Source organism: Schistocerca serialis, chromosome 3 (assembly GCF_023864345.2).
Source record: "Schistocerca serialis cubense isolate TAMUIC-IGC-003099 chromosome 3, iqSchSeri2.2, whole genome shotgun sequence".
Taxonomy (NCBI): domain Eukaryota; kingdom Metazoa; phylum Arthropoda; class Insecta; order Orthoptera; family Acrididae; genus Schistocerca; species Schistocerca serialis.
The window spans coordinates 292,191,425-292,218,469 of NC_064640.1; the positions used below are offsets into that span (position 1 = coordinate 292,191,425).

Below are 27,045 nucleotides of genomic sequence, written 5' to 3' on the forward strand. Positions count from 1 at the left end.
TTTTCATCTTCAATAAATTTGGTGACGTTAACACAAGTGGTGGCAAACACATCATTCCTCCCTCATGTGTTTCTTCATAAAGTAATTTTTTCTGCTCTGTCACGATTTTCTTCTTATTTATCTCTTGCTCGACGCTTTTCGGGAAACGATTCGATTTTCAAGTGTGTTTCTCATGTGCTGTGTCATTTATTCGTGGTGTTTTCGAAGCCCGAAATGCTGTACTGTTCTGTTCTTTCTTTTGTACTACATAAAAACACGCATAAATTTTTAATTAATGGTCGATCTTTATACAGATTGTCCTAGGAGGAATGGTCAATATTCAGGGATATGACAGGAACGTTCACTTGAAGTAACAAAAAAAAATGTATAGACAAATGCCTTATTCCGAGTGATTTCCGAGACAGAACCCATTTAATGTACATTGTTATTTATTTTCTACATTATTCAATACATTGTCAGGTTTACACATCTACAGCAATCAGTAAACATAGCAACATGCGTGTTACAAAGTATCAATTGAAAAAAAACGTATTTTTAACACATTCACCTCTAAGAATTATCGTACATGTCCGCCCCCGGTAGCTGAATGGTCAGCGTGACGGACTGTCAATCGTCTGGGCCCGGGTTCGATTCCCAGCTGGGTCGGGGAATTTTCTCCGCCCAGGGACTGGATGTTGTGCTGTCCTCAGCATCATCCTATCATCCTCATCGATTGCAGGTCGCCGAAGTGGCGTCAAATTGAAAGACCGGCACCCAGAGAACGGTCTGCCCGACGGAGGGCCCTAGTCCTACGATTAAATAAAATTATCGTACATGTCACGTTACAGCTCTTGTACAGCTAACAATAAATGTGTTGTGTTGCTTAGCTGAGTGCGGCGAAGCAGTTCTTCTCACGTATTTGTCTTTCGTTTGTACACCTCAGACTTCATCCAACCAAATAAACAAAAATGCAGTGACGTATGGTTTGGTGACCTTGCTGGACAGTTAATCGTACTAACTAACCCTGCAATTAGTGTAAGTACGGTTGAGATGTTCCCTCACACTTCTGGTAAAATGTGGAGGGGTTCCGTCATCATCGGATTGCACTTCAGTCCGAGTGGCCAAAGGGACATCTTCAAAGTGTTCAACAAACGAATTTTCTAAAAAATGCATGTAATTCTGTCACGTCATTCGCTCTTCTAAAATAACTGGACTAATCAACGTGTTACCGATGAAGCTGCATCAAACATCATCAAAAACGAAGTTGGAAATCGGTTTCCACTTCAGCGTGCGACCATCGATGATTATTACGTCTGCTGTTCACTCCATTCCGTTGTAAACGTACCTTCATCAGTGAATAGTACGAATGGAAGCAAATGATGACTGTCGTTTAACCAATGACAAAATTTAAGTCGTATGGTGTTTTTGCCGATGTGAAGACTGTGGACACGCTGTATGTGATACATGCAGAAAGACTCCGTGTGCCGGCAGCAGGACTACGCTGCACAGTTTCAACTATATGTTGCTGTCCCTGCCCAGGTAGTTAAACTAAACCTACAGAAGAAAAATAGGAAGTAAGAAGGATACCTGTTTCGTGCAATGAGCTGAAAACTCTAGTAAACACTCTACGATCAGGAGGTATTCTTCGACAGCAGCAGGAGCACTAAATTGAGTGCTCCTGCCATGTCCCTGAATATTGACCACTGCTATTCGGATACCCTGTATAGAGATAATGGGTAGTTTGGAATGAGTGTTTTCTTACGATTTTCTTGTTGTCTACTTGAGCAGAAAATCAGCATTTCATACACGGAAATGATCACGAGTAAATGGCATACCACTCGGAGAAAGCACTTCATAATTGGAACCATTTCCCGTAACGCGTATTGCGAAATGTCAATAAAAAGAAAATCGTGTCGGATAGCAGAAAAGGTTATTTTATTAACAAACCCACTATTTTTACAGATACAGGCTTTCCCCAACCATTTATAATGAACAAAATCACATTCCTCACTCAGGTAAACTGACATCTATGGCTGACACTAGACACGGACCGACTTTTCCGAAAGTGGATGTCTCGCGCCATGTCAGTGGGAGGCTCCGAGCTCCTCCGGCTGAACAGGAAAAAAGGGAATTTCAAATAAATGGTCGAAAAGATAGTGATCTGTTCCGTACGAGGTTTTTTATGCTGTTCTATACAGAAATCTTCAGGAGTGTTGGTGTTTATGTCTACATCTACATCTATATGATTACTGTGCAATTCACATTTAAGTGCGTGGTAGAGGGTTCATCAAACCATTTTCCTACTACTTCTCTACCATTCCACTCTCCAATGGCGCGTGGGAAAAAGGAACACGTAAATCTTTCCGTATGAGCTCTGATTTCTCTTATTTTATTATGATGATGATTTCTCCCTACGTAGGTGGGTGTCAACAAAATATTTTCGCATTCAGAAGAGGAAGTTGGTGATTGAAATTTCGTAAATAGATCTCGTCGCAAAGAAAACCGCCTTCGTTTCAATGACTGCCACCCCAACTCACGTATCATATCAGTGACAATCTCACCCCTGTTGCGTGATAACACGAAACGAGCTGACCTTCTTTGCACTTTTTCGATGTCCTCCGTCAATCCTACCTGGAAGGATCCCATACCGCGCAGCAATATTCCAGCAGAGGACGGACAAGTGTAATGTAGGCTGTCTCTTTTGTGGGTTTCTCGCATCTTCTAAGTGTTCTGCCAACAAAGCGCAGTCTTTGTTTCACCTTCCCCACAATATTATCTATGTAGTCTTCCCAATTTAAGTTGCTCGCAATTGTAATTCCTAGGTATTTAGTCGAATTGACAGCCCTTAGATTTGCGCGATTTATTGTATACTCAAAATTTATCGGATTTCTTTTAGTACCTCGCACTTTTCTTTGTTTAGTGCTAATTGCCACTTTTCGCACCATACAGAAATTGTCTGTAGATCATTTTGTAATTGGAACTGATCGTCTGATGTCCGGGTCAGAGGAAATAGAAATGTAAGAGAAAGAAAAGTTTTTAAAATCTACTGTCATCTTCGGATCCCATGAAAATTGAACGACCATGTTCATAATAGTGGATTCTATACAAAACTGTTTAGCAGTATATAACCGGATGTTGTGTACTGTCCTTAGGTTAGTTAGGTTTAAGTAGTTCTAAGTTCTAGGGGAGTGATGACCATAGATGTTAAGTCCCATAGTGCTCAGAGTCATATAACTGGGTGTTAATGTTTATGACAACGAAACTGCTAGAACGGGGGGAAAGATCAGATGATCACGATTTAATTTTTCTTTATTTTTAATTTTGACTTGGAATGCAGAAGAAAGATACTCGAGTGGCACGCTGCGAAATACGTATTTTTATCCCAACCAAGGAAAAAATTATCGGCCGGAGCAAATACATTAACAGAATGTTATGCTGTCGTTTAACTAGAAGTAAATAATAAATAATCATCATTACTGCTGCGAAAAAAGCTAGTTTTTGATCCGTTGGTCTGAAAAACTGCGACACATCTTACCTTCGCTTTGACTTAACTAATTAATACATTGGTGTGCAAACTTAAGGACAAAAGTAACTTTCGGATAATGTGTCACTACTACGTAACATAGCTCGATGGAACGTGGACCATGCATAGAAAGAACTGCTGCAGTATAAAATCGAATAGTAATTAAATGAAATATGCCATGAGGCGAAGAGAAATGATACATTTATTCAAAGATAATAACTACACTTACGTCACCGGATTTATGATGCTTCGCTGGACATTGTAAAAACACACACACCCATGCCCGAGGAAGGACTCGAACCTTCCCCGGGACCAGTCGCACAGTGGCAGAAGATTGATAAGGCGCTCATGTGGCAGGGCGTTCCATTCCTCCACCAGCGCGGTTGGGACCTCTTGGATGGTCATTGTCGCATGTAAACGTGTTGCATTACATCTCCACATCATATCCCACATGTACGCAATCGAGTTCAAGTCGGGGAACGGGCAGGTCAGTCCATTCGCTGAATATGCATTCTTTGCAAGAGCTCCTCCACCTGCGCTGTTCGATGCGACCGCCCATTTTCGCCATAAAAATGAAATCAGAACCGACTGTACCACCCGAAAAGCCACACCTGGAGAAGAAGTACAGTGTCACAAAAACGCTGACCGGTGAGTGTGCCGTGTTCTAAGATTATGCTTCCCCGCCATATCACCTAGACCACCAAAACGACCATGTTGGACAATCTTTCTGGGTGCACTACATGTTCCCACCTCTCGCCATATGAGGGTACGTCCAGAATCACTACCCAGACTGATTCTTCTCTCATCTGAGAAGAGCACGAGATCCCACTCCTCATTGGTCCAGTCCCTATGTTCTTGGCACCATATCAAACGGTGCCGCCGATGTGCAGGTGTCGACGGAACGCAATTTCCTGGCCGTCGAATAAAAAGACCACCCCCATGCAATCGCTGCGCCACTGTGGAGCGTGATATTGCTTACCTTGCAGTCTTGTTAAATGTGGTTGCAAGTGTACCCGCTGTTTGACCTGCGTCCCTTCCTGCTTGCGCATTCGGGATGGTTACTTTGAAAGGGCTCGGCATATTTCCTTCCCCATCCTTGACACAATCCGAGTTTGTGCTCCATCTCTAATGACCTCGATGTCGACGGGATGTTAAACAAAATTTTCCTTCTTCCTTCCTTCCTGCCGGCCGGAGTGGCCGTGCGGTTCTAGGCGCTACAGTCTGGAACCGAGCGACCGCTACGGTCGCAGGTTCGAATCCTGCCTCGGGCATGGCTGTGTTTGATGTCCTTAGGTTAGTTAGGTTTAATTAGTTCTAAGTTCTAGGCGACTCAGAAGTTAAGTCGCATAGTGCTCAGAGCCATTTGAACCATTTTTGAACCTTCCTTCCTGCCTGCTGCACAAAGTCCAGAGATACCACCTAATATCGTGTAGGACCTGCTTTTTCCCAGCGTTAGTGCAGCAACTCGACGTAGCATGGACTCAACAAGTTGTTGGAAGTCCCCTGCAGAAATACTGAGCCATAGGCTTCCGTATTTGCTAAAGTGCTGCCGTTGCAGGATTGTGTGCAGGAACTGACCTCTCGGTTATGTCCCATAAATGGCCAAATGTTCGATGGGTGTCCAAATAATTCACTCGAATTGTTCAGAATTTTCTTCAAATCACTCACGAACAATTTTGGCCCGGTGAATATGAAGTCCATGAATGGCTGAAAATGGTCTCCAAGTAGCCGAACATAACCATTTCGAGTGAATCATCGGTTCAATTGGAACAGAGGAGCCAGTCCATTCCATGTGAACACAGCCCACACCATTATGGAGCCACCACCACCTTGCACAGCGCCTTGTTGACAGCTTGGGCCCATGGCTTCGTGGGGTCTGGGCCACACTCGAACTCTACGATCAGCTCTTAACAACTGAAATCGGGACTCATCTGACCAGGTCACTGTTTTCCATTCGCCTAGGGTTCAACCGATATGTTCCATAGTCCAAGAGAGGCGCTGCAGACAGTGTGCTGTTAGCAAAGGCTCTCGCATCCCTCGATTGCTGCTATAGCACAGCAACACCAAGTTTTGACGCACTGTCCTGACGGATACGTTCGTCGTACGACCCACACTGATTTCTTTGGTTGCTCTACGCACTGTTGCTTGTCTGTAAGCGCTGACAACTCTACGCAACCGCCGCTGCTCTCGGGCGTTATGCGAAGGTCGTCGACACTGCGCAGTCCGAGGTCAGAGGTAATGTCTCAGATATAGTATTCTCGGCACACTCTTGACACTGTGGATCTCAGAATATTGAATTCCGTAACGATTTCCGAAATGGAATGTCCTATGCGCCTAACTCCAACTACCATTCCGCGTTCAGAGTCTGTTAATTCCCGTCGTGCGTCTACAATTACGTCGAAAACCCTTTCATATGAATCGCCTGAGTAGAAATGTCAACTCGTCCAGTGCACTGCCCTTTTATACCTTGTGTTCGCAATACTACCACCATCTGTACATGGTGCGCGGGGTAGCCGCGGGGTCTGGGACGTATTGTCTCGGTCTGCGCGGCTCTCCCCCGTCGGAGGTTAGAATCTTCCCTCGGGCATGGGTGTGTGTGTTGTCCATAGCGTAAGTTAGTTTAAGTTAGATTAAGTAGTGTGTAAGCTTAGGGACCGATGACCTAAGCATGTTGGTCCCATAAGAGCTTACCACAAATTTACAAATTTTTACATCTGTACATGTGCATGTCGTTATCCCGTGACTTTCGTCACCTCATTGTATAGCGGTCCTCTGCTGCTATAGCTGACCATGGTCAACAGCCTCCTCTCCTTTGGGCAGCAATGCCTCCAGTTCGGAGCACTCCCCATTCATGTCACACAATACCAAACTCCTGGGCTACACTCGCCACGCTTCGGCCTTCTTCCAGTTCCCGATGATTCTTCACTGTACTAAGTAATCCAAATGTTGTCTCCGGCCCATTTTGTAATAAAGAACAACACCACAGTACACCGTAACTGCTCGCTGATTCACACACTGTCTTCTGCATTTCCTTCAACTACCTCTTGTTGCGGGGCGAGCCCCATTTCGCGCAACACTCACGCTGACCTCATACCATGTGACGTCTAACTTTGCGTGCATAACTGGGAAGCCTCTGGTAACATGCTACCGCACTTTCATTAACTTCCACGGCGAAGTTAATATGTTACGTTACTTTATCTAGCTCGCACTAAAGTTTTGCAGAGCCGTGTAATTCATTTTCCGTCTTCAAAAACAATTTTATTCTCAGATAAAACGTGATATTTAAAGATACTGAAACACACAACGTGAAAATCTGTTGTTTTTCACAAAATGAGTTGCTGCTCTATTTTCTCATCGCCTCCTACAACAGTAATGGAAATAAGCGTAGGGCGCACATTAGTCGGTAATTTGAATTGGCTGGCCAGCCTCCTACAGGTCTCCGACTTGCTCGTCGCCTTCTACGGTATTACCAGAGTAACCGGAGAGAGCGCACTAGTAGGAAACGCCGACTGGTTCGTCAGTTAACCCCACCCGCTTACCAGAACTAACTGTGACAGCAGCAAGGGGATCTGGTCACATAGTTTGAAACAAATAGTCATTTCTAAACCATGAAATAAAAAAAGCGAACGATGTGACTTTGGGACGGTTGCCAGGAAGAAGAAGAAAATTATTAAAGGAGCTATAAGCACCAAAAAATGAAAGAGAAAAGAGAAGAAAGGAGGGTAGGTTAGAGTATAGCGTTCTGTTCCAAAATGGTTCAAATGGCTCTAAGCACTATGAGACTTAACATCTGAGGTCATCAGTCCCCTAGACTTAGAACTACTTAAACCTAACTAGCCTAAGGACATCACACACATCCATGCCCGAGGCAGGAGTGAAACCTGCGACCGTAGCAGCAGCGCGGTTCCGGACTGAAGCGCCTAGAACCGCTCGGCCACAGCGGCGTCCTGTTCCCTTAGTGAGGTCACTAGAAAAAAATTCAAATGGCTCCGAGCACTATGGGACTTAACATCTATGATCATCAGTCCCCTAGAACTTAGAACTACTTAAACCTAACTAACCTAAGGACATCACACAACACCCAGTCATCACGAGGCAGAGAAAATCCCTGACCCCGCCGGGAATCGAACCCGGGAACCCGAGAGGTCACTAGAGGCAAAGTTCTAATTCAGTTGGTCGAGTAGGGAACCGGCAGCGGCCATATCAAAGGAGTCATCCGAGGGTGATTCAGAGAAGCCGTGCAAAATCAAATCTGGATCCCGAACGCAGTTTCAACGGCACATGCCGTTCGGTCTCGTGCAGTTTAGTTGCATGCTGTTAAGTAATATTATGAAAATGAAAGGAATGGAAGGGAGAGGGCAAATGTTGGTGTCCATTTCTCTCAACCCTCTCGAAAGGGACCACGTTGTCAAACGTCTCCATCTGACAGACGGATCAGTAATCTCTGACATGTTTTCAGTCCACGGCACACCGGTCCGAGTTTAAGGACTTGAACTGGAAGAGATCGGGATACCGATTCGCGTCCGGATATCATTATTTTCTCATTTAAATTCCATGTGGTTTCCCTCAATCACTTAAGCCGAATACTGGGACGGTTTGTTGTATGAGGCCACTGCCAATTCCATCCTCAATATTTTTCCAACTGAGCTATGGCGGAGTCCCTGAAGACCTCAATGCTCTAACCTTCCTTCCAGTACTGCACGCAACTCTATCAATGTATTGTTATTATTATTATTATTATTATTATTATTATTATTATAAGCGTATAGCTCAGCAACTCTGCTCTGCTGATGTTGTGTGTGTGTGTGAGTGTACGTGTGTGTGTGTGGTTCGCCAACTGTCACCTTTGTTAGCGTCGGGAGACAAGGTGCCATACTGAATCTTGTACATGTCATCCCAAGCCTAAAAATTGGCGATCTCATGAATGCAATGCTCGGTAACTGATGTTCCCAAGTATTATTAAGCAAAAAGATGATCAGCACCGAGGATCTGTTCTCGTCCCTCTCTTGTTCAGCTTGCGCATTTCAGGTATGCCTGAAACTTCATCAAGAAAGTTCAGTAATTCTGACAACTGGACACTCGCAATAAGACATCGCGATCTTGAAATTGCCGAGTCTGTTTTGGCCAATGATTTATCAGATACTGGTGAATGTTTCCGCAAATGGAGGCTGCAGCCAACTGTCACTAATACAGAACTTTCAAGGTTGTTCCCCGGCTTCTCAACCATACTATGCGTCTTATAACTGGTGCAGTCAGACCTACATCTACTTTCTGGATACCCATACTTAGCCACATACGAGCTCCATCTCTGCAGCGGGAAAGTGCACTTGTACAGAAGTACAAAAAGTACAGAAATGTCCTCACCTCCCTGCTCACGCAGACATTCCAATAATTAACAAAGGAAGGCTTCGTTCTCTTCATCCATCCCCGGAAACCGCAAGGATGTTAATTGACAACAGCTTTAATATTAATGACGCAGGAGACATACATGGCGGATTAATGTTACTACAAAACCAATAAAGATGCCGTGCATGTCGATCATGTCATCTGGCTTTCAATTGCCACCCATGATCTGATCAGGACCAACACTGGAAGGTATGCCGACTTTCTGTGCACGTGGAAGTCAACAGCTTTCTAAGTCGCGAGTGTGGCGCTGAAAACCGGACTGTTTGCCATGTATTTCGAGCATGTCCTCTGAGAGCTTTCCCTGGCGATCCAACAGAGTTACTAGTGGCGACGGAGGAATCAATAGTCCACATTCGTTGCCTGGATATTAGTGTGTAACTGAGACAATCGTAAACATTTTTTGCGATATAGCCATACGCTGCATAAATAAATAAGCGTTAAAGGCGATGATATTAATAACCACTTATTCAAGAAATATTCTGTTGTTATTGGATGGTATATGACGTTACTTCTGATAGTTACTGTCGCCGTTGGATTATTCTGTCTTATGACTGTCCAGTGGTTCTCATCACTAATCAACACGTCAGTCCAGACTTGTAACGCTACTAAATTTTTACGAAATTTTCTACTTTCTTGATAGAAATTTTAAAAAGATCTCTTTCTTGTTGTCTGGTCTCGTTAAGAAGGAAATTAATGAAAAATGAATGCAGTAGTAGGAGAAGCCATGGGGTAACTGCTAAATACGTATTCGTGATAAGTGTGGTCTGTATAACTGAACTGCAATTTATCAGTTACACCAGTACTGTAAGTGAGAATTATGTGTTTTTTCTACTTGTGCTGATATCTCCGGTCTTCTTTCAGATATTTGCTACAGCTGCCGCTATGTCGTTCCACATAGTTGTCGGTGTTTCACTGGCATTTTCTGCTATACTAGTACCAAGTATTATGAAGGAAGCAGACGAACTTAATATCTCTAAATCACAGGCGTCGTGGCTTGGTAAGCATTGTTTTTTTCTCTCGTACTACAATAGAATCGTAAGTAGTAATAGAAAATAAAATATTTCATTTAGAGAACATTAGCCTCTTAACTAAACATTGTTATTGCGAAGAACATTTCAAAAATTCTAAAATATCCTTTAATTTTTTTTAAATAAATGAAAATTCTTCAAGGCCGCATTAGCTTTATATAGGCAGCTGGTGCGGCCTTGAAGAATTTCCATTCACTTTCGAGAAAATTTTTGAAGGATTTTTTAGAATTTTTTGAACCTTCTTCCCAGTAACAATGTATAAGTTGTGGTTACCCTAACTGAAAAATAGCGTGCTTCTAACTACAGTTCCTGGTTATTAAAGAGATAGTTAATTGTAACGCCTTGGTACTTAATACAGAAAGAGAATTGCAAATTCTCAGTACAAACGAGGGTTGTAACTTTAACAGTAACAGCTATTTATTTAAAATTTATACAGGACAGATACATTTTTCAAAGTTTTGCTGTCCGTCAAAGTAGTCACCAGCATTTTTTATAGCCCGTTGCCAGTCGAAGTCGTAGGACACTCTTAGCTGCTCCAGCTGTGATGATAGTTCGAGTGGACGATTTACCGCCCGATGAATCTCTGTAACAGTTCTGAAGCGAATGACATGAAGTGCTTCCTTCAATTTAGGAATCAAGTTGAAGTCACAAGGACGTATGTCCTAGTGTGTGGTGAGTGGTACAGCACTTCTCAGCTCCATCGAGCGAACAAATCAGTCACAACTTGGGTACTGGTATATGCGCCCGAGCATTATCCCGGAAAATGGTGGGCGAATCCTGCAGAAAGTGTCGTCGCATCTTTCTTTAAGGCGTTTGTTTTTGGAATACAGCCTGCGACCAGCTTAGTGAAAAAGCGGCTACACTTTCTGCATCATTTTGCAGCAAACTGCTCGGGCGCATATGGCGGAAGTTGCGACTGATTTGTTCCGTCAGTGGGGCTGGGAAGAACTGTGCCTCTCCTCACACTCCCCGGACTTAAGCCCTTGTGACTCCGACTTGATTCCTAAATTAAAGGAAGCACTTCTTGGCGTTCGCTCCAGAACTGCTAGAGATTCATCGGGCAATAGACCGCTTCACTCGAACTATCAACACAATTGGAGCTGCTAAGAACATGTATCTGTTTCAAGATTTTAAACATGGCTGCAGCAGCAACTGTTAAAATTCTTCACAATAAAGGATGGCAGCCTCGTATTTTCTCAGCTTTTTGGAGAAGATTTCTGCTTTCAAATTCAGTTTATGAACTGGGACGTAGCAGAATTTGCACTAGGTTACGTCACAGTGGTTCCTTTAAACAAGGTCTCCGTGCATCTTTACTCAGTGAAGTAAGTTCCCTTTGCCTGTTATAATGCTTTATATGTTATTTAAGCTTCTGTTTCTCACTTTCGTTGATATGGCTTTTCTAATGAATGTGTCTTTCTATTCAGGAAGTTTACTTCTGATGAAGGTATATTTATATGTACTGAAACCTTGGTCAAGAATTTTAATAAAAAAATTCTAACCTGCAACTGTTTTTGGCTGCCATCCTTTATTGTGAAAAACATGTATCTGTTTTGTAAAGTTGTAAATAAATAGTTGTCATTATTAATATTCCAACCCTCGTATTTCCTCAGCTTTTTGGAGAAGATTTCTGCTTTCAAATTCAGTTTATGAACTGGGACGTAGCAGAATTTGCACTAGGTTACGTCACAGTGGTTCCTTTAAACAAGGTCTCCGTGCATCTTTACTCAGTGAAGTAAGTTCCCTTTGCCTGTTATAATGCTTTTTCTCATTAGCAGCAGCCTGTTTTGACCGTCACTGGTTCTTGACTGCTTTCCTACTTCCCAAAGATTACAATCATTACCTTTGTGCAATCAGAATTATGCTGCACGTTTCCCGCTGTCGTCTGCATCGTTTACATTAGGCCAGGGCTTCCCAACCTTTTCAGCTGGCGGACCCCTTCTTCAGTCGAAAATCCACGGCGGACCCCTCGTCAGTCAAGAGCACAGTAACTTTAAATTTCAGAGCGAAACCCATGGGAACTGAAAACTTCTTCATGCACGCGCTACGTTACCAATTCGTCTAGCATGCAAGAAACAATATCATGAACACACGGCTTCATGAGATTTTCTGCAATGGTATGAGCTTTGCCTGTTTTTGCCACTCGATAACTAACCAAGAAAGAAGCTTTTAATGAATTTTTATTAATTGTTTTTGCATGAGTTTTCATGCAATGCTGGGAAGCAGCTAGTTCAGCACTCTTCCTTTTGAAAAAATCGATGTTTTTAGCCTGGAAATCTGGGTGAGTACCTTCAAAATGACGGTGCAATTTAACTGGAACCATTGAACTGTTCGGAAAGATTCCCGCAAAATTACACACTGAGCTTTACCCTTCTTTGTCTCCATAAAGCCCATTTCTAAATAGCTTTCGTTGTACTTACGCGTCTTGGTTATTCCACTTCCACAGAATATTGCAACATTTTTATTCAATAATTTTAGTCATTATTTTACACGATTTGGTGAAAGGTGGCCGCGGACCCCCTAGAAAGAGCCGGCGGACCCCTAAGGGGTCCGCGGACCACACGCTGGGAAGCCCTGCGGATTAGGCTATCATGTACATGGTTTCATATCGTGGGGTCCCCATATAGAATTTTTTTTTAACACCGTCTGCCCTCAGCTCGTCTAGTTATATGCCCAGGCTATTTTTCATTTTTATGGGTCTCATGTCTTTTCTGCTGAGCGACGTGGCGTAGTGGTTCCGACACAAAAAAAGCATTCAGAATGAACGGTGTTCAAATTCACGTGGCTGTTGACATAGCGATGAAATCGGACCATCTCCTTCATCTTTTTCTTGGCTCATTTGCTGATGTACCTCTCTCTTCTTGTTACCTTCAGTGCGAAGACTCCAAAAAGTTTCGAGACTGGATTAATAAAAAATAGAGAGAAGTTAAGATAGCGGTTTTAATGCTACATACTCTCTGGCCACTTGCTTGCAACTCACAGAACGTTCATACAACCATGTGAAAGTATCAGAAAAGTTCCTCTATGGGATGTAGTTCAACTTTGGCTCATACTGGCTTAAATGTCTGGTATGTCGTCAAAGCATTGGCCCTTCACCCGAATTTTTTTTTTTTTTCACTTCGTCGCTTTGTGTTCAGTTCGTATTGATAATAAGTCTCATCATCCGTGACGGTCTTTTCGAGAAAAGAACTGTCCGCATTTTGCAGTTCAATCAAGTCGCGGTAGCCGTCCACGTGTCGTTGTTTTTATTCGGAATTCAGTGTTCGCAACAAACTTTGCACACACTTTTCTCGTCTTGAACACTCCTGATCACAACTGACTGGTCTAACGCACATTTATTGTTGACAGTTCTTAGTTCAAGCTGACACCGTAGTTACTGAGCTGTCGTCGCTTATACGCCAAGATTGAAATCAGCCTCAGAACTTTTTGGTCAGATGGTGTGGTGTAGTTCTATCAATATTTCGTAGGTCTGTTGTCAATTTTCGATGCTTTTCGAATTTAAGGCCGATATATAATTGCTGTAAATTAACACAGACTGTGTTCAGTGGTTGTAGGCTTTCCATTTCATGCATAGAGAAAATTTGCTTTTGAATTCGCCATTCAAGTTTTCAAATGAAGTCCAACTTATGTTCATTCTTTTTACGCTTCTGTTACCACAAAATTTTAACGTACATTTTAGCTTGCATATTGTCACTTTGACACTTCATAACAACATAAATTTTACAATGATTCAGCACTTGCGTTACATTAATTACCATTTCTGTACTAAATTTTGTTTTATAATTAGAATGCTCTGAAGATTGCTTTTATTATGTTTTCTCATTTGAAAGTCTAAATTTGATGGAAATTGAATAAAAAGAACGAAATAACAAAATTAAAAGTATTAAGAAACGAATTTTGCGTTTGAAACTATCCTGTGTCATGGAAGTAACTTACGTGTAACCTGTTCGATGTTTGCATTGCATTCTATCCCAATATACTTGGTAAATCTACCAAAAATCTGCACTATTGGTACTAATCTATTATAATCTTTCAGCCAGTTCTTTAGTACTGTTTGTGCCGGTTGGAACAATGACTGCTGGCTGTCTTATGGAATCATATGGTCGTCTCAACGCAATCAAAATGGCAGCTATACCTTCTATAGTAGGCTGGGCCTTAATCGGAAGTGGGCAGAGTTTCGTGCCTCTACTTATTGGAAGAATGTTAACCGGCATAGGCACAGGTAAGTCGTAGTACGGTAATATTCGCTATACTTCATGTATTTCCCTGATTTTCCTCCAAAACATGATACCGTCGTTGAAGAAATTCCCTGCCGAATTTATTATTACTTTCGTTCCAGAGATAAATTCAAAAACATGTTTGTCTACTAGTATTTTCTCACATTAACTTATTTGTTCAATATACTACCAGGTGCTACAGGCTGATAATAATAGCATATTTTCATTGCCAGGGTAAGCGCGCTCCCGGACATAAATCATTTTAATACTTCTAGGACTAGATTGTAATACAATTTTAGTTAGATCAACTCTTCCCGTGGCTGTAGGATGACTTTTCTTGATGACCGACAAAAATGTCCCTCAGTTGTTCAATAATCCCACAGTATTCGTACTTCACAGATGATAGGCAGCATTAGAAGTTCAGGGCGACCGTAGCCATATTACTAGATAATAATTACAGTTTATTTGCTACTCTACTGTTGCCAAAATCCTCTTCTAAGTCATGACATAGAAAAAAAAGACTGCGGAGCAACTACATAAGTATATTGCCATGCGTTATACTCTGAAAATAAATCATCTTATGTATGATAGCATATGGAAATTAGAAGCTACAGTGTGAAACATCCTGCGTCATCTTCATATTTTTTTGACTCTTAAAAATTACAACAAATCAATTTACAACTAATTTAGTCCACCCTGATCTAGTAAAGGAATTTTTCAGTGCCACGTAAAGAGTATCGTTTTAATATTTACGCCTGTAGACTTTAAACTCACAATTGTTTTCTTGGAAGCGGACTTTACTACGCAAGAGATAAAGATCTCACAAAGATTACGCTGCTCTTCTTTCATGTTGTTACGTACGTTTTATCATAATTAATATTGTGTGTTACGGGATAAGTTGTTCAGTCACTTCAATTCCCGCTCTAAACATACCAATGAAGTACTGAAGCTGCTGCAAAGGGTGGTTATTTGTAACTCCAAATTGTGTGTGTAATCCTACTTCATTTGAAGAACTGTCTCTTCTTAATATATTCCCTTCTGCACTGGGACACCTAATTTCCTGAACAATTATTAGCTTATGTCCCTCTCTCTCTTTCTCTTTCGCGGTATTAATTAAGATGCTCGTAATGGTCTTACAGTGGTTCTCAGATTGAAGCTGCTTCTCTCTAGCTGTATACTGATGAAACGTCAAAATTTGTAACCTGCAACATGCCAAACGTAAGGCTTCCGAACATCAGCCTGGCATCACTACCTTTCTCGGACTCATTTATTTCAGCGAGCACATTACTCTAAAGTGAAATATGTCATTCTGAAGTAACACGTAGCAAAAGTGATAAGGTGGCAGCGTATCGGAGTGCTAATTGATGTACGAAGCTCTCATATCCCAGACTGCAAAATTGTACCCTTGTACGCTAAAAAAATAATTCCTTTTATATTGTTCTTACTCAGTATTTATGACTGGTCATGAATTTCAGGTATGGGATCGAGTCCAGCTGTTGTCTACACGACAGAAATTGCAAAGCCAGAGATCAGGGGAGCTTTGACTTCGGCGGGAGCAACGCTTGCATCACTTGGTACGATTGCGCACGCATTTCTGTAATTATTTCCTTGTACCTTACGTTACACGCACATACGTAACAACATACTACATGAAGTTGTTACAAAATAAGTTTAGGATGTGACTGACAGATGATAATGTGAATATCCTTAACTTTATGTGCATTCTCTCATAAATACTAGTAACAGACAATTGAATAGGCTGTCTTCAGTAAAGCGTTTATTAACAACGTCAGCAGACCTTCTCAGAAAATTACTGTAGCTGAAAATACATATCTGTAAACGATCCAATAAATCTACCTCACGATTAAATGTTAGACTAACAGAATGACCCAGATTAAAGGCAAAAGGGAAACAAAATACTGCCATCCAGTTTTCATTACACAACAGACAAAGCGTTAGGCTCGAGTAAAATCTGCTAAGAGTTTGCCTAAGACTAGAACTGACCATATTTAAGTGAGTATACTTGGTGAACTCATTTAATGCATCACACATGCTCTTTCCGCTGTTGTTGTTGTTGTTAACTTCTGTCCGAAGACAGCTTTCCACGCTCATGTATTCTATGCAAGGCTGTTCATCTCTACATAACTACTGTAACTACTTAACCGATCTACTCATTGAATGTAGTCTTCAGCTCACTTCTACAGCGCAAAATTTCAGTAACTTCTACTCTCTTCTTGTTTAAACTGTTTGTCGCCGGAACTTTTTATCTGTACAATTCTTAACTACAGACAAATATCTTCAGAATAGATTTTCTGACTCTTTTATATTCTGTGTTAACAAGATTCTCTTCTTCAGAAACTCTTTCCTTGCTATTACATTTTAGAACCTGTCTACTTGGTCCATCATCAGTTATTTTGCTCAAATCCTAAACTAATTCCCTAGGCATCACATTATTTAATTTGAGAACATTACTCTTGTTTTATTTTTGATGATATTTATCTTATAATTTTAATTAATATTGTGTTTTATACTGATTGCTCGTGAGGAGGAAAGTCAGTTATTAGTATTTTATTAATGATCTCATTCATAAGCAGCCGTATCACAGTCATCACAGCCGCTCAAGAAAGTTATAATTAAGCTTTACTTGTTTAATCAGAATCGGACCATGAGTCTCCTCGTCCGCAGTCTCGATGATTCGAAGCGATCTGCAATCCTGTGTAAATAAAATGTCTTTGTTTTCTTGCGTTGCGTAGTCAGTCGAGAAACCTCAGATCAAGCGGAAAGTTTGCTTTGATAGAATTTAATTATCCGATGAAATAATGGAGCTCTTGGATCTAATAATTGCAGGTTCGTTTCCAATTCATCGGAAGTTCCCTTCTGATTACCAACGAAACGACACCTCCGTGCAAATTTCCAATTAGAGAATACACATATGTAATGAAATTCCTTACACGCCTTTGATGTAAATGCTCAGTATATATTCTCTTGATTAGCATACAATATATTTTCAATCTCTTTCTTCCAGTAATCTCGATAGCAAAATTACAATTATTCAATGCGGCTATTCGGCACGGAGAAGATCCTAGAAGTCCTCTCAACACACTCCAGAGAGAATATTACAAAGAGTAATTATGAGCTCATGGAATAGTAATAGTACTGTACTACTTTGCGCATCGATTCTGCGAGTATATAGATGGTCGAGTAGGAAACGTAATTCACTCATAGAATTGTGCCGGGATAATTAGTAGAATATAAAGAGATATCACAATCTTATAGCCTCTTTTCAAGATAGTACCCGTTCAACAGCTGTTCCAAGTTTCTTGCCGTCACTGACAGAATTACAGTGTCGCTGCAAAACCCAAAGTTTTACTTTTTCTTCTCGAACTTTTATTTCCTTTCAAAATTTTGCGTTAATTCACTTTATTATTTCCTCAATGTACGGATTTAATTGAGTAACATCGGGAATAGTCTACAAATGAACTGCAACTACTACTTCGCTTCTTGGTCCTTCGACTCTTACAAACGCAGTCTGGTTTCTTACACGTTTTAGATAATCTGACGCTCCTGTATTTTACCCCTGCAGCCTACAGAATTTCATAAAGTGCATACCGTCATCCAAATAAAGATACGCCTAGATCTCGGCAGAGTAGCTTCCTTCTCGACACATCTCAGCTGTGTTTTATTTGCCCAACGTCGAACTATGCTTTCTCTCATAATGTCAGTATTGAGGTGTGTCCACACGATGCTTTTTTTCTGTTAAATTGACGTATGCACTTACATTTCCAACAGCGCAACTACGCAAGCGTATTTTTGTATGGGTAATTTCCTCGAAATGGAGGCCGTGCGTAATTGCGCATTGCTTCCCGCCTCAGGTGGTAATGTCTTGCGTTGTTTAGCAGACGACGTGCAACTGGGACCCATGGGTGTTTTGTTGTGTAGTATATTGAGATTATGTTTTAAGGTGATTTATGTGCAGTAAGATCTGCTGATTCCAAAGAAAGCGCTCTGAAATCTGTAGATAATTACAGAAGTGGTACGCCACTTCTGAAGATTAGGCTTATTTGAACAAAAATTTCAGATGTGATGTCCTCAGCGTCAAGTATTAGACAGAAAGACTCCGATCATATTACTGTAAAAAGTAAGACAAGTCTCGAATAAGTAAGACAGAGAAGAAGTCCGCAAATTCATGAAAAATGTATATTATAATGTTCGACAAATATTCATGCTATTGCTACTTAATAGAACAATGAGGAGCCTGAAATCCGAAGAAAAGAAAATATGAGGTATTTCTAACTCCTCAACAAACTACTAAAAACTGAAATTAAGGACATTGATTATGCAAAACATTCAAAATTGATAAAGCAGCCTCCACTCTAATAGATTCTGGGGTTTCTGACGGTCCCGAATTCGAGGCATACAGTGCCGAAAGAGGCATCGTGTGGACATACCTTTAACCCTATATTCCGCAACCTACTCTATTTCTGCTTTCTCTAGGATGCTTTTGCAGTGTGAGTGCCATTCAGGGGGTGAATCGGACTGGATATTATCTCTCATAGGACCAGTTATATATGGCATAAAATCCCAGATCGGTACAAAAAAAAAACGATCTTAACATCGGCGACAAATCTTAGTTTCCTATGGTAATCTAATACAGACGAAAAATACGTTTATTAAAATCATTAAATGGATCAGCAAGACCACCTCTCGGGGCAAACGTTGGATAAGATGTCTGAAACTGACGAAGAAATGATACCAATGGATTGACCCGCAATCCATAAAACTCAGTGTAACATACCCGCTAAGAATTTAAATACTCCGATAACACCCGATCCAAAGAAACACTGTCATGCATGTGGGGATTCGCTCTACTCTGGATCACAAATACCACGAGTTTAGCTTGGATCCTACGAATGGATATTTTTTTCATTTATATATTTATTTAACCTGATCTGATTAGGGCCACCAGGCACTCTCTTACATAGGATCAGGGTTTCGCACATACATTACCACTCTTTACATCATAGTTACCTAAGAAATAACAGTTTTAATATGAAAAGTAGTATTCAAATGATGTCCAACCCTGGTAGCCGAGTGGTCAGCGCGACGGAATGTCGGCCCGGGTTCCATTCCCAGCTGGGTCGGAGATTTTCTCCGCTCAGGGACTGAGTGTTGTGTTGTCCTTATCGTCATTTCATCCCCATCGACACGCAAGTCAGCGAAGAGGCGTCAACTCGAAAGACTTGCACCAGGCAAACGGTCTACCCTACGGGAGGCCCTAGCCACACAGCATTTCCATTTCCATTCAAATAATTTGAGTGTCTGTAGAGGCTGTGTGAGAAAATAATACTGACTATGAACTAATAAAGTTAACATGGCAGTACTTGTGCTACTGCTGATGCTGCGACTAATAGTGGTAATAATAATAATAGTAATAGTAATAGTAATAAGATATTACAATGCCTGTGTTATTCACAGATGCTATGCGATGTTCCTTTGGACATGCATGCATGTTCGAAGGAACGTAATATCATATTTATCCGCCGACACTGGGCAAGTGACTTTCAATTAAAAGTCTCCCCTGTACGAGAATATAAATAATGGACGAACCAGTGAAAGTTGTAGACACATGGTTGACGACATACGGAAGTTTGGGTCTGGTTGTGAGGCGTGCTCAGATAGCCAAATTGCAAGGCTGCCCTCTGGAAGACCTTGACTGGCTACGGTAGAGGCGTGGCGGCATGAAGGCGACATTCCACGGACTTCTATTACAGCATTCTACGGGAATGTTCCACACTGCGGCATTCGCCCGCACGGCAAACGATGGTAAATTGCGCCAAGTCTCAGATCATCACCCTCACACGCCGCCATCTTGAGGGGCAGTCGTCAGAGCGCGCTCAAGACATAGCGGCTGAGGAGGGATCACCCATTATTGTATCATTTCAGAAAGACGACGCCGGCGACGGACCTTGATCCATGTTGTCACAATAGGCGACGGACGATGCCTAGATACTCAGCGCAATATAGGGAAAGTCCTTCACGCCCACTACACTAGGCTGTATTCGGAAAATCGCCATCCCACAGAGGTGATACCGGAGGTCTCTCAGCTCACTTTTGGCAGGATCACCCTGGCTGCGGAAATGGATTTGATTGAAGAACAGAGGTGGAGATCCTTGAAGCGATACAGACGGGAGCCTTCTGGAGTTCTACCGGGCTTCTCAGAAATTGCTGGAGCCATCCTGGACATCTGCCAGATCTACTATCTCCCAAGGTGCCGCTCGCTGGAGTCTTCCTTGAAGGACTGATCGTATTAACACACAAACTACGAGGAGGATCAAGGTTCTGCGATTATCGCCCCTTGATCTTGGTCACCTGTGACATGAACACTTTAGCTCGAATGCTGGCGGCACGTCTCAAGCAGATGGTCCGTTATGTCGTTTCACAGGACCAGGCATCATTAGGAGGCGATCATAACACCCACACACTGCACTTTGTCGGTATCATGACATGACTGCACCTGCCAAGGCTCGCCAAATGTCTGGGGTTTTCGCCTCCCTCGACTTCAGCCAGGCCTTTGGCGGGATTGACCACGCGTGTTTGACGGCGGTACTAGGACAAATGGGCTACCCACACACTATCGTAGAGGCGCGACTTCTAGGCTGTTGTACAATGGCCGTCTCACGCCGCCGGTCCTTGCCGATATTGTGCGCTTCACAATGGAACCACTGTTCTGCGACCTCCGACAACGCCTGGCTTGGATGACACTCGGCAGACACACTTTCTGCTGCACTGCCTATGCCGACGATCTGGTACTCCTCCTTCGTAACAGGAGATGATCTCCGCACAGCACCGGCGTGGGTGGCGACCTACGGAGCGGCATCGGGCAATAGTCTCAAAGTCCAAAAACCGCATGCTCTATCTATAGGTAAGGGCTGCCTGATAGGTGCATCGTTCCCCTACGAATAAGTGACATGTTACGTTGTTTGGGCATTGATTTCACAATTGACCTTCAGCGCTCGATAGCCATCAACAGCAGGCGTCCATTAGCCCAGATCAGAGCAGGGCTAACTGATCACCGTCTTAGGACTCGAGACATCCTGCAACGGACACGACTGCCAACGTCTATTTGGCGTCCCGCATTCCCCATGTTGGGCAGACATTTCCGATCCCGTCATCTCTGGACCGCCGCATGCTGGCAGCTTTGGGATCCTTTGTTACTACGGGGAAGCTTTTTAAGATTGGCAATGAGTCTGTCACCCTCTCAAGGGACAGAGGGGCTTAGATCTTTTTCATGTTTAGGACAGAGCGAAGGCCCTATTTGTAAGCTCCCACATGAAGATGTGTCGAAGTTGCCCGACTCATCGCACAAGCTTATGCTGGAGGCTTTAGTGCCGATCTCTCTCTCTCTCTCTCCACCGGTGCTGTTATCGGGTATCCCTATGCCTCTTTTCTACATTGACCAGTTCTTCCTTGAACTGAGACACATCGGCACTGCACTATTTCCCACAATCTTGGCACCAAAGAGGGCGATATATAACAACCTTCTGCAGAGTAGGGCACCGAATGTGATTGAAAGGAAATGTCGCGGTGAGCGCCGCCACACTTATACGGACGTTCGATCCTCTTAGTACATAATAGTGACCGGGAAGCGGGTGTGTCAGTCTCGTCTACATCAAATTCACCTCACGGACTCTCCATTGTATGTCACCTACGGAAAGATGGATACAGATGACGATGGCGTTGCCTCAGGATCGGCGAATGATGTTTGGCATTTGGTGTGCCAGATGTTGACTTTCGTCACAGGCGTGTCTCCAGCCCGGATAACTGCACAGTCATTCCTCTTCCCAGATGGCGTGGATTTTCCGAGGGCAGAAACGAATTCTGCAACATAGGTATGCGGCCACCCCGTACACTACTGATTTGGTGACTATGAGAAGACAGCCCTCGATTTTTGGCACTACTTAAACGAATGACACTGTGCGATCTCACAGAATCCCAAGTACCAGCAATACTGCTCAAATTTATCCAGAGTTCGTTTCATAACACACCTCACAGGTGGATTATTAATGACAGGAGAAGTTGAACCACGAACCTTTTTATTATTATTATTATTATTAAGATTGAACTAGCAATGGCAACCACAGCAATTCCGCAGCGAGTAGCACCATGGAGCGCCCTCACGTCGCAACGCGATAGCCTCTTATCTCGTTCTTTCTGTTTGGTAGCCGACGAGGGCCGGTATTCACTTGCCTTCCTCTCGGTATTATAAGGCGTGCCATAACACGAGATTTTGCAACACATTGGTGATGAAAAAAATTTCTTTCCTCCTTTTCCTTCATGCATTGTTGCTCCCTTGGTTTCTATGCCTTCCAACCTTCTTAGTTCTGAGAAGGAGAACGGGATATCGTGGCCAGGCCTCGGGTTGCAACCTCTGCCCACTTTGACCCGACGCCCGCCCCCCTTAACAATGACTCAAAAAATTCATCGTCGTCATTTCATTATACAGCTGATCGTTGCCCATATTTGCAACTGCGAATACAATTCATGTAAATAATAATAATGGTATAACAGTAACAATAACGATAGTGGCAGATACAAAAAGACTTTATAGGTGTACAAAATATATGTTTTCTGACATAGAGAGTTCTGGGAAAAGAAAATTTGATGAGCACTGGTTCCTTAAATTTCCTTTTCTTAGAACTCGCTAAAAATACTGCGAAATGGGGAACATGTTTGGAAAGAGGGATGTACAAGAGTAACGAATGTGTACAGGGACAACAAGAAACAGGACAAAAACGTGGAAGCAAATCACGTTAAATCTAGTAAAATTCTTTATAAGAAACTGAAATTTGTGATAAGGGTATGACCTGTTCATTGAATCGAGTTCTCTTTGGTATAAGTGATCATTTACCATAAAATATAGGTTTGGCGCCACCGGGTATCCAGTACCACACAGAGGAGGGGCGTGGTTCTGCCAATCGTATTGCTTCGGCAACTAAATTCGCGGGCCGGTGTGAAATATAATAATTTTTGCTGAAGATGATGGAAAGAAGAAGCAATAAATGAAACTCAAAGTCACAAAAAACAACAAATGGACTATCACTCGTGAAAGAGACCAAGTCCTCTACACTGGAAAAATTTCGTTATCGTTAAGTATTCTGCACAATTAACACCCCGCAAAACTAATAGTACTGGATAATCAAAGCAACACATGGAATACGGAGCTTACCATGAAGTAGTGTCATACAACCACATGCATACACACATCTGAAGCACAGTGCATGAACATAAAATCTTAAGTTACACACGAATCATGGCGAATATTAGAGATAAAGCTTAATAGATCATTAACTGAAATTGAAAGCACTGATGCTTTCATACCTAATAACACCCTAACTCACACAAAGTGACCCGACTTATACTAAAAGCATATTCCAGGAAAACAGCCATGCTCACACATCTGAGCCTGCAAGAAGAGTGAGTCTAAAAACCAGCCTCTGGGCGTCCGGTGAGGACGGCGCATCGTATTTTGCAAGGGGAGGTTATAGCGCCGTTCGGCTGACCAGTCGAGTGAAACATAAAATCCGGGGAGGCTCAGGATTCACGGCAGACTGTTTTACCGGACGTCTATGAAACGCAAACAGGGATGTTGGAGTGCAAATTGGGAGACTGGCATCATTACATTTTGAGGGAAAGAAATTTTTCTAATCAACCCCAGGAATATCGAAAATACACCCCCTTGTTTCCGTATCGTACAGGCAGACAGTCAGGACTTGGTAATGGCAAAGGAAGAGACTGCTGATCTCAAGTAAAACAAAAATGTCCCATCCTATTCATCTCCTAAGCATCGGCGTGTTCAAAATATGACATTGAGAGCTTCAAAACTGTGACATAAGCAAGTCATAAAATCATAAATTATGATTGGGGGAGAAATTCGTACCCTTTCACCATATATTCATTGCTACACTACTATTATTGTTATTGTTATCATTAATATTATCATAATTGTTGTTGTTATGTAACCTCATATACTACGTACATTGTAACGACGACTCACTAAGGATGTCTGATTAGATCTAAAAAAGTTTATAAAGGCCCTAATCGATACTGATCTACATCTGCATTTAGAGCTACATACATACTCCGCAAGCCACCGTATGGTACATGTTGGAGGGTATCTTGCAGCACTACTACTCATTTGCTCTCTTGTTCCACTTGCAAATACAGCGAGAAAAATCTACTGTTCATATGCCTCCGTACAAGCCCTAATTTCTCTTATCTCCTTAATGGTTCAAAATGGCTCTGAGCACTATGGGACCTAACATCTGAGGTCATCAGTTCCCTAGAACTTAGAACTACTTAAACCTAACTAACCTAAGGACGTCACACACATCCATGCCCGAGGCAGGATTCGAACCTGCGACCGTAGCGGTCGCACGGTTCCAGACTGTAGCGCCTAGAACCGCTCGGCCACACCAGCCGGCTTTATCTTTTTATCCTTACGAAAAATTTACGTTGACTACAACAGAATCGTTCTGCAGTCAGCTACAAATGTCGGTTCTCTAAATTTACTCAGTAGCGTTTCGCGTAAAGAACGTTGTCTTCTCTCCAGTGACTCCCATTTTCGTTCAAGAAACATCTTCACAATAATGGCATGATGATCTAACCTAGTGGTAACAAATTTAGCAGTACGCTTTTGAATTGCTTCGATGTTTTTCTTTAATCCGCCGCGGTGGGGATCCCAAACAGACAAGCAGAACTCAAGAATGAGTCGCACTAGTGTTCTATACGCGGTCTCTTTTATAGATGGGTTACACTTCTTTAAAATTCTCACAATAAAGCGAAGTCGACCGCTCGTCTTTCGCACGACCGTTCTGACGAGCTCGTTCTATTTAATATCGCTTTGCAACGTAACGCTTGGATATCTTCCCGTTCACCACAGTATCATCAGCAAACAGACGCATATTGCTATTCATCCTGTCCGTCAGATCATTTATGTGTACTGTTAATAACAGCGGTCCTACCACACTTCTCTGGGACACTCCTGACGATACCCATGTCACTGATGAACATTCGCCTTCGAGGACAACGTACTGATTCCTATTACTTAAGAAGTCTTCGAGCCACTCACTTATATGGAAAAATATTCCGTATGCTCGTACGTTCGTTAATGGTCTGCAGTGGGGAAGCGTGTCAAACGTTTTGCGGATATCTAGGAATATAGAACATGCCAGTTGCCCGTATCCATGTTTTGCAGAATATCGTGCGAGAAAATGGCTAGCTGAGTTTCGCACGAGCTATGCTTTCCAAATTCGTACCGATATTTTGTGGAAAGAATCTTTTCAATCTCAAACAAATTCATTATATTCTAATTGAGAATATGTTAAAGAAATCTGCAGCAAACCGATGCAAAGCGATTTGGTACGCAATTTTGCGATTACACTCTTTTACCCTTTCTATAGACACAGGAATCACGTGGTCTTTTTTCCAGTTGCTTGGGACTTTGCGGTAAATGCAAGCTAAGTAAAGGACCCATGTCGTAGAATACTCTCTGTAAAACCGAACAGGAATTCCATCCGGTCCTGGCTACTTACTTGTTTTTACTCTTTCAGCTTATTTTCTTCGCCAGGGAGATCTGTTACTATGTCCTGCTTGCGAAAGACGCAACGGTCAACCGACAGAAATGTTTGTACGATCCTCCTGGTGATTACTTAAACGCGGAATTTAATACTTCAGCTTTCCTTTCGCTATCTTCTATTACCCTTCCAGACTGGTCAACGATTTAGTGGACAAAAGCCTCACTCCCGCTTTGCTGTTTTAAGTAGGACCAAAATTTTCTCGGGTTCCCGTCATGTTCTTTCTCTCAGGTATGACGATGGAAGATGTATGCTTCGCTCGTCGATATTTTTAGAGGTAAACCTGAAAATAAACTATAATAATACGCACGTTTTGTACGATTAAGAGAACAGTCCTGAACAAAAGCAGGAAAGAGGCGGTACTTAAATTCTGTAACACTATGACTGTACATTTACTGCTCTATGGATCAAAAATAGAATTTAACCACCAAAGTATCACAGACAATTGAAACGCCAGAAGTGAGACTTATAAGACCTTTTGCAGGATACAATTAGAAGACCAGAAGAGCAGCAGTGAGATAAGAGAGGAACTCCATGCTTTAGAAATAGTAACAAGATCCCACAGTATAGAAAGGAATGGCATCACTATCTACTACGTATGGATATCAGCTGTATATCAAGGAAAACCTTCGACTTCAGCCCCAGGAGTAGAAAAAGGATTGGACGACCACGAAGAATATGGAGCGGTTAGTTTCCAGTTGCTTGGTTTCGGAACAGGCAAAGATGTCTAACACGAAAATGTACGTAGTAATGGCTGGTTGGCTGGCTGGTTTGGGGGAGGAGACCAGACAGCGAGGTCATCGGTCTCATCGGATTAGGGAAGCACGGGGAAGGAAGTCGGCCGTGCTCTTTGAAAGGAACCATCCCGGCATTTGCCTGGAGCGATTTAGGGAAATCACGGAAAACCTAAATCAGGATGGCCGGACGTGGGATTGAACCGTCGTCCCACCGAATGCCGTAGTAATGATAACGAGGAAATAATCTTTTAAGACAAATATAGTGAGACTGAAAAAGGGATGTTACTTAAGACCAAGCTGACAGAATTGTAGAATCTAAAGCTGTAAAAGCGATGAAGCCAAAACTGTTAATGGCGCGCTGCAGAGTAACGACTAAAATTTATAGTTTGTGAAAAATGTGTTAATAAATTAGTTCCAAAAAAATTTAGCCGTGGCGGGAATTTGGTGGTTATCATTTGAGTTTAGCCAGTGATGGACAAATGACAGCGTGAATATCCCTAACTGATTGAGAATTGTTCCATAAAT

The 27,045-nt window shown here is 42.3% G+C and overlaps 1 protein-coding gene across 1 annotated transcript in view; it reads left to right on the top strand.

The window, feature by feature from the left end:
- The window catches only part of LOC126470081 (facilitated trehalose transporter Tret1-2 homolog), a 315,904-nt gene that overhangs the window by 218,565 nt on the left and 70,294 nt on the right, over positions 1-27,045 (top strand). Inside the window, exons 3-5 of the mRNA XM_050097592.1 lie at positions 9,770-9,905; positions 13,970-14,155; positions 15,626-15,724. Of these exons, the coding sequence (XP_049953549.1) occupies positions 9,770-9,905; positions 13,970-14,155; positions 15,626-15,724 (421 nt within the window). The remainder of the gene's footprint in view (positions 1-9,769; positions 9,906-13,969; positions 14,156-15,625; positions 15,725-27,045) is intronic.